Here is a 9,069-nt window from a genome sequence, read left to right on the forward strand (position 1 = left end):
GACACTTAAGGATAAAAAGTTTAATGCTATTAAAACTATCAAGTCTACATAACAGGAAAGAAAATTCAAGTATCTGACAAATGAAAAGAATCACAGATCAAAAACTGGTGAAAATAACAGTGCACATACAAGTAGTGTATGTTTTTTTTCCACAAAAATCTTCTCTGACTTGTATTTTAATGCAGTTATCTGTCATTATATATAGATGCGCTTACCATCAAAAGTATATTTTAAAAAAGGTGCAACTACGGGGGGGGGGGGGGGGGAAGCCAGGAAAAATGCAAATAATTTTGGAGGCAAAACTTGCCATTTCCAAGAGGAGCTTCATCTCCAGAAAGGATGGAAAAGAAACAGAGCAGTGCACATGGCTCTGCTTTTGAATAGGAATTTGCAAGAAACAAACAACTAAAAATCAATAGTTCTTTTTGAGCTAGGAAACAAAAACAGAGTGGCAGAAGCTGTTACTTTTTATCTCTGCAAAAGCAGCTGGTGAAAATCACTATAGAAGCCGTTCTATTTCAAGTCTATACTACAAAAAGGAAGGGTGAGGATTAGGATGGAACCTGAAACACAAGGATTACATTGACAAAGAGTAGCTGAAAGGCCATTCTTCTGTACACAAAGAAAACATTGGCCAGACTTCGCTGAAGAGGTTAGAGAAAACGTGACGTAAAACTAAGAAATTAAAGCAGAATCTAAATAAGCAGAACACAGGAGAAAGTTGAAAGGATTTACCTGGACTTTCAAAACCCACTGAGGGTCAAAAGGTCTGTTAATGGAAATGCATGTGAATTTGTATAGCTAAGCAACAATTTTCCACCTGGAAAGCAGGCTTCACTCTTTGCTGAACAGGCTTAAAAAACCTTTCATGTCAGCTTCACGAGAACAGAGTTATTCATCTTAGAGACAACAATTTGGTATTGAAAGGAAAGATCTAAATATAAATTATCCCAACAGCTTGTCTAAATATAAGTCAAAATAGTATTTTTATTATTTTAAAATATCGTATTACTCTCAAGCAATAAATTTAACCTTACCAATGTAGGACTCCTGCAAAAGCAGCTGTAAAGGAAACAAAAGGTGTCAAGTTACTCAAATATTTAAATCATTGAACATGAAATCATGTTCTTCCTAAAGTAATTACAGTACTACTTCAGAGGTGCACAGAAGGTATTCAGCCTCCAGAGGAACAGAAGAATAGGAACATCTGAATTAACTTTTATGGCCAGCTCTTTGAAAATCTGAAATTATGCTGATGGCGTTCAGCAATAGGCAATGTTCCCACCTATATCCTGCATCACTCAAGTTGATTCATCAGAATCTAATGCACCCATTTCAGCTATCAATAACAAAACTGAATTATAAGCATTTGTTTTAATAAGCACAAATATTTTTAACATTTTAAGATACCTACTGTGACTGTTCACTCAACTCCTGCTCAGATTTTGGCTAACACACAGCTCATACTAAGGCCTGATGTATGCTAGGAGCAGCGCTGTTAGGTCAAAGCAAGGGCAACATATAGGCAGGACCCGGTGGCCAGAACGGGTTAAAGGTCATTATGCAGCCATTATTACCCGCAGCTTGCTGTCTCCTGCAGCCATAATCCTCACATATTGATTGTCTGGCAGTTACTTCAGAATCTGCTAACTCATGGAAATGGTATAGATCAAACTTCCAAGCTGGAAGGTACAAGTACATCAGCTTACCCAAAAAGTTTTTAAAGCAGATCCAGCAGCAGCTGGACTGCTGAGGCTTTCGTGCTTCCCAGTGTGATACAGAGGACACCTGCACCGTGATGGAAGAGGAAGGATGAGCACTCCCACCATGGGCTAGGTAACTATTTCGCTTATAGGCACACAAGTTAGGAGTTAGTTATGAGCTGCAAATTAGAGAACTTGTGAGTTAGAAACCTCATGCCTTAAGAGATGAATTAGTGAATTCCCATGTTAGACTAGTCTGTACAAAGTGGATTGAGCCCTTGTTTGTCATGTTTCATTTTCTTTCCTAATGAGCTCATAAAATAAGGTTTAATTTTCAGAGTACATTGTCCTGTAAATTTGAGAGATCCAAACAGACCGTGACAACCAACACAAATCTAATTGAGACTATAATTGCTAAAAAAGGTAGACTCTCCATGTAAAAACATTCCATTTGTCCATTCGGAGACTATCTGCACTGTTGTCACATAGGTACAGAACAAGAGAGGTAATTTGAGGGACAAAGGGAAAAGACTAATGATGATAAAGTGGTGGGTAAACAGCCTAGGTCTCCGACTTCTTTAGCATGACAAGATCCACAGAGAGCAGAAGCCACTCCATTTTGCTTAGGCAGCATTCACGATATATCCAGAGCTCACCGTGGAAACAAAGCCAGCATGAGTGAGGGATAAAGGGTAGGCATGTAGAGCGACCACGGTGCTCCTTCTAGACTGAAGGTGTCTTGGTTGCCCTCTAGGCACACAGTGGCTCTCTGCCATAGAAAGGTCAGGCAGACGGGTTGCCTTCAATCCAAGAAAACCTTTACGGCTAATGCAGAGCCCTCTCATTCACATAGGCTATACGGAGCAGAGAGAAAGTGGAGAGGACAACCACCCTTTCTGCTTGCACCCAGCTAGAGCCAGACAGGTGCTGAGCACGGTGTCCCTCTCCAGGGTGCTGATCTACACACACCTCCTACAGGCACCCAGGCACGGCCCTCGCCTCTGTGGCAACATGGTCAAGTTGCTTGCACATAGGTAAAATATGTAACAAATGCCTGCACACTGATGCAGAACATAGTTGGAGAGTTAGTGAATGCGCACGTGTTCAGACTGCATGTTACATGCGTATGGTGGTCTGTTTCTGGAAAGCAGCAGGGACAACAGAAAGAAAAACACCTTCGCAAAAACACTAAATTTATGTGGAAAGGAGTGAACTGAATGTACACTTCATGCCCTAGTATATATTCCCAAAACACACGTTCCTCCAACACAGAGCCTGGAAGTGCTGCTGTTGGCAGTACTTGTTATCATCGTCACCACAACGCTGCTGCTGGCGGCACTTGTTATCATCGTCACCACCACCAACTTCATGTAATAGTTGAGGTTGTACAATGCCACACTGAAACTTCCTTAGGAGTTTTTCAGCTCCACTTCAGTCACTGAAGTAGTTTCCTCAAAGGGAAGCCTGGATTTCAGTTTGAAAATGAATACCACAAGCTTTCATTTAAAACTTTACATTTTTACATATACTTTCCAAAAAAAAAAAATTCATCAAAGGACTGCTCCGTGTAGTTCACATTCAGTGGAATTTAATGTCTTAGGAAAGTTTCAGGAGCTGCAGATTTTTTTTTTTTTTATACTAAGGATCTTTACGTTAGTTCTCATGGAGAGCTGCAAACTCCTTTTTCAGAAAAGCAGATATGGATATGATATGGAATTCCAGGTAAGCACATTAGCTGTATCAGCAACACAGCAAACCACATTCCATAAACAAACACATTTTGCAGTAACTGTATGGAAAGAAACAGAGCAGTCCATACCTTTCTTAGTTATTACTTACTGAGTCTCACATTTGCACAAGGCATATTTAATTTCTCAGTAACATTTCTAAGATTCCCAATAAGATTACATGTTGAAATACATTTACATATAAACACACCCCAACTATAAAAAAATATCAATTTAAAGACAGATTACATGTTAGGTAAGTATATACAGTAAAGTCAAAATAAATGCACATTAGCTACTAGGATTGTTCATGATCTCAAATTCATGTGATTCCAAATAAGCCAAATATACAGTATTTTATTGTTGCAAATAAATTATATATTAATACGGAAATTACATTTCAGATTCAAACATACCATTTACTTCATAAAGAAAACGATATATTTAAATCTGATTCTTCCCTTCAGTAAACATTTTATTTAAAGTCAATGCATTAAGTGTAAATACTTTCACAGTTGTTTTGGAGAATTTCATGTACATTTTTATGAAACTTCACAACATCACTCTTCACACCATTCTGTGTCTTCACAACACTATATATTTATATATTATAAATATAAAATGAAGACCTTTTATAATCACATAGCAATCCATGTCACTACTCACATTTCAAGAGACAATGCGCTTAATTCATAGACTTACACTATGAGTCCAAATCAACGTTTTTCAACAGACTGCATCCAGGCTTACATTGAGCTAGTTTCTGATGGAAAACATGCAGATCAGCTCTCGTAAGTTACCATCCTTTGAGCCCATTAATATCCTTACTGGGGAGGGAATGAAGGAGAGGACAGGAGAGGAATACTAGAGTCCTAATGCTACAAAGACTTATACAGCTACTACGTACTTGAACTTGCAGATGCCATTTTCTCACCCAACCTAAGAATCCCTAAAAGCAAAGCATATGATCAAATTTTTGCAGACTAGGGCTATTATGTAAAATCTGATAGTTTATTCTTCAGATTTCCTATTTTTGCCTGTGTTCTATTCCAAGAAAAGCAATGCGAATGGCATATAAAAAGCATTCTAATTCTAGAAATTAAATACTGCAGAATAAAGCCATAATATACAGAAGTCATCTACCAAGAGATCAACAAACACTGAGATACTGTAATGCAACAGGATGAAAACGTACTAGAAACTGATTAATACTTTGCAAGCATCCCCAAAATGACTAGGTAGGAATACAGCAGAACTGGGAACAATGAGGAATGTGCAAACATTGACTACTTCTGCAGCTTCGTCAAGATGTTTCACTGTGAGATTCTGTGCAATCTAGAAAGGATGTCTTCGAGAATAAGGCCTCAATTCAATGGTCATTGTAAAAAAACCCAACATAATAGGGCAAAGTGTTATATAAGAATGTCCTTGAAAATCTGACGACTTTATTGTTGCACGTAAATTGGAGATAATTCCTAAGAGAAAAAAATCCACACCCTATAACAAAACTAGCTCCAACTGTGGGAGCCTCTGTTTTTAAAATCTGGACCTTACAGCTTAAGCAAAACAACAACAAAAATTCAAATACCACTAACACTAACCAAAACCCACTATTTCATATTTAGTATATGTACATTCTTTGCTACTGCAAATACTGTATGCTATTACATACTTTGCTATTAAAGGTTTACTCCTATTAAAAATATAAACAGCTCCCTGAAGTATTTAATTGGTAATCTGGGTTTCACAGCCAAATTCAAACTCCAGAAATTATAAAGCGCTCTATCTAATCTGCTCTCAAATTTCAATCAAAGGAAAGCATTTTTCAATTTTGACCATCAGTTTTACATTTCTATGTCATTTAAGTAACTACTAGTCCAGGAAATGCTGAATAAACAGAGGTAAGCAAAGCAATTCAGGAGCAGTTTATTAATCAATTAGTTTGTAAGCTAAGGGTTGTTTCCCTGCTACTATTTTGCAACGTAATTCATCAAACTGAAGAAACTCCCTTTGGCAACAAGGACTACTGGTGGTGTGATTAATAGTACCAGCACCTTTGGAATACCCTGACAGTCTTAAAATATAATACCTTTAAGAGTACATCTAACTGCGCATCTGACAAATATGCTATTATTTAACATTTATTAACTTTAGGAATGCATTTCTTATTTAATTTTGCAAACACCTGAGGTGCTTCTTCCAAGATTTTGGCCATTAGCCATTTTATTATTTACTCCAAAACATTCCCAAAGATAACAACAGCGGAATTTACATCGCCCTACAGTTGTATGTTCTTCCACCCGTAATCCTTCCAAAACAAGCTGTTTTGATTACATGACTTATTAAGAGTTGCTTTTGTTTTTTTCCTAGAAAGTAATGACTGGATAGGAGAGATCCATAAATATCTGGACAATTATTTTTCTACAAATGTTCTGATACCACATCAACTGCTACAATAACAGCTTTACAAAACTTACCAGGTAGGAAGTTACTTCCTGTCCCTTTTCAACATAAGCTATGCTTTTTTGTTTTTCCAAGTTATATTTCCAAATATATTTGATAGAGTTTACAATTCCGGAGAAAGAAAGGTAAAAAGAACAGTATTTCCCCCCAACGCATTCCTCCTACTTACCCAGAAGGAAAGTGAGCCATATCTTGCTATCCCCTTTTATGATGAAGGCCTTTCTGTCATCAACAAACACTGTCAAAAGAAAACAAGTATTTTAAGCATCAATTAAGAACAGCCTCTGTAAAAGGAAATCTGTTCGAACTCTGCAGCATTAGTCTTCTGTAAAAATCTTGACTTCAAAACTGCTGAAAGACATTTCATGCAGCAAGTCAGTAACTACACATACAAGTGTTAAACGGATAGACTATTAAGGCGACTACACAAACCAGGTTTTTAATTCCTGAAATAACTTTTACAAAATAACTTTTCAAAAGAGGATTTGTTCATAGACGTGTTATTGACAAATTCGCTCAGAAAGTCAGGCTTTAAAACAATAAGCAACCCTCCATCCTTTCAATAAAGCGTTATCAAGAAATAAGCTGGTCATACCAACACTATAAGCAGAGCTAGTCAGCACGATTAGAGGGACCGTTTTAAGAGGAGTTAGTTACACAAACAGCACACTGTCCCACTTCTCCCCCAAAGGATGCTAAAGTGGTGAAAAACCCTTTTCCTCCCCTTCGCCCCCGATTCTCGCCGATACCAGCGCGGGTCTTGTCAGCCTTTTTTTTTTTTTTAACCTCCTCCCGTTGTGACAGGCTGGAGGACGGGCACGGCGAGAGCGGGAGAGCAACCGGCCGCCAGCCGCTGCCCCAGGCAGTGCCAGACACAACCCTCCCGCCTCCCTCCCGCGGGCAGACGCCGCGAGGCCACAGGGGTGCCTGCTTCCTGGCCGAGGCGCTTCGCTCCCCTCCCCTCCCCCCCGCCCCCGGATCGCCTTCCCGAGGAAGGACGTCCCGGCGCTCCGCTTCCCCAGGCAGTAGTGAAAAGCCTCCCCGTGCGAAGGGAGCTTTCGCGCCGTGCCGCTGCCCGTGCCGGGCAAGTCTACCGACACCTAGAAAGGGGGAAGGGAGGCGAGACCGAGCCCCATCCCACTTCCCCCGGGCGGAAGGGTTGGCGCCCCAGCCGAGCGGGGGCAGAGGGAGCGGGCAGGAACTGGGGGAGGGGGGCGGCTCCCTCCCCTCACCCCCCCCGCCTCACCTCGGAGCCGGTCTCTGCAGACGCGCAGGAGCCTCAGGGGGCCGCGGCCCAGCAGGTCCCGCTCCCCCTCAGCCGCGGGCCCCTCCCTGCAGGGTCTCTGGGGGTCGCTCCTGGCTCCCCGCCGGCCGCCGCCTCCCTTCCGCATGGCGCGGGCCCCGCCGGGGACCTGCCTGCCGGGCGAGTGCGGAGGGCGCCCGCGGCCGCTCCTGGGGCTGGCGCCCGGCGACTGGTGCTGTTGTTGCCCGGGCTTGAGCGGCGGCGACTCTTTGTTCCTGCCTCGGGTCGGGACGACCATCTCCGCATAGTCCCCGCCGGGGCCGGGATGCCGCGCCGGAGGGGAGGCGAGGCGAGGCGAGGCGAGGGGGGCGGTCCTCAGCGAGGAGGTTCCCCCACCCCCGGGCAGGGCCCGGAGGCCACGCGGGGGGGAGACGGAGCGGGCGGGCTCGTAGTAGCGGGGCGAGGGGGCGGCGGGTCACTACTCCGCCGGGCTGCGCCGCCACTGCCGCCGCCTGCTCCGCCCGGTTGGCCACGTGGGGGCGGGGGCGGCGCTCTCCGGCGGGGCGGGTAACGGCTCCCAGCGCCCCCCTCCCCCGCTCCGCCCCGCCGCTCACGCAGGCGCCGCCCCGGAGGCCAGCGGCCGCGCGGCAGCGGGGAGCCGTTGCTCCCTCCCCCACCGCGCCGCACGTGCCGCCGGCCCCGCGCGCGGGGCTCCCGCCGCCTCGCGGCGTTGCGCAGGGCCCTCTCTCGGAGGAGGCGGGAGCGGGAGCGGGGCTCTTCCCGCTCACCTCCCCCCTGAGGGACGGCCGCGGTTTTCCCGCCGGCCCCCGTGCGGGCGGGGCTGCCCGTGCTTCTGCGCTGCCGTCGCCTCCTGTTTCCTCTCCTCGTGTCCTCCGGTGTTTCTCTCCTTTGCCTTTCCCGTGCCCGTTCCTAAGCCGTTTAGCTTTGTACGCATCGTCTTAGTTAAATCGAGCCCACCCCAGAAAGACAGGAGATGTCCCTGGAGTGCCCCCCCCCCCCCCCCCCCAAATTCCCAAAATTCTAACTGCCAGAAGGAGTCCCAGGGACTTCCCAGCCGCAGAAAACCCCTCTTCCTCCTCCTCCTCCTCCTCCTCCTCCTCCTCCGTTTTGGAGTTTAAACATGGGTTTGCCTTACCGTGTGCCAGCGATGTGGCAACACCCGAGTGGCCTCCGCCACAGGCAGGAGAGGTCGGCAGGGCTGCCTGCAGCCCCCGGTTCGCAGTAAGCCAAGGCCACAAGCAACATGCAACTCCAAACAAAACATTTCTCTGGGTTCGGAGGTTGAAAGGTCCTGTTGCACAGAGGTCCTGTGTAACACGGATCCTCGAGACCCGAAACGTTGCTTCACGACTTTCTAGAGCAGTCACCTTCAGCACCTCACAGCAGCAATCACCGTGGCTCCTACACTAACAGCTGGAATTGCTGTTCTTTCAAGGGTCGTGAATATACAACGCAACTGCCAAACAAGTCCCAGCTACAGCAAAACTCTCTTTCCTCCTCCTGCGCGTGCTTTTTTGCTCAGCACACAGCAGTGGTCAGACAGTAACTCATCCTATAGGGATATATTAATTTAATTACCACTTTTTGATAATGTTGATTAAATATAGCAGAGTATAACCTCCTCATTAATTGCAACCTCTCCAAGCGGATCCATTTCACTCCTTCCTCTGTTCCCTTGCTATTTTTTTCCCCTGGAAGTTCTTTCTTGACCGTACATATTCCTTGCCTCCCAGGTGCTCTTCATTGCTGTCTTCAGGCTTCTTTCACCCTGCTCACTCCTCATTTCGCTCTCTATGTTTCTGTTCCCAATTTTTCTACATGTTTGAGTTTTCCTGGCATCATCTTTCCACTCAACTCTTCGCTTATTTTTCCTGGCCTTTCCACCCCTTTCCTCTGACATAATAGACATGTG

General features: G+C 44.9%; 1 protein-coding gene across 1 annotated transcript in view; it reads right to left on the minus strand.

Annotated features, from left to right (window-relative positions):
- DPY19L1 (dpy-19 like C-mannosyltransferase 1) overlaps window positions 1–7,627 on the minus strand; it is a 54,824-nt gene extending 47,197 nt beyond the window's left edge. Inside the window, exons 1-3 of the mRNA XM_076330854.1 lie at window positions 7,140–7,627; window positions 6,063–6,131; window positions 1,038–1,062 (exon numbers count right to left, since the gene is read on the minus strand). Of these exons, the coding sequence (XP_076186969.1) occupies window positions 1,038–1,062; window positions 6,063–6,131; window positions 7,140–7,434 (389 nt within the window). The 5' untranslated portion in view covers window positions 7,435–7,627. The remainder of the gene's footprint in view (window positions 1–1,037; window positions 1,063–6,062; window positions 6,132–7,139) is intronic.
- Between the last annotated feature and the right edge of the window lie 1,442 nt (window positions 7,628–9,069).

The sequence above is a fragment of the Aptenodytes patagonicus genome, chromosome 2 (assembly GCF_965638725.1).
Source record: "Aptenodytes patagonicus chromosome 2, bAptPat1.pri.cur, whole genome shotgun sequence".
Classification (NCBI taxonomy): domain Eukaryota; kingdom Metazoa; phylum Chordata; class Aves; order Sphenisciformes; family Spheniscidae; genus Aptenodytes; species Aptenodytes patagonicus.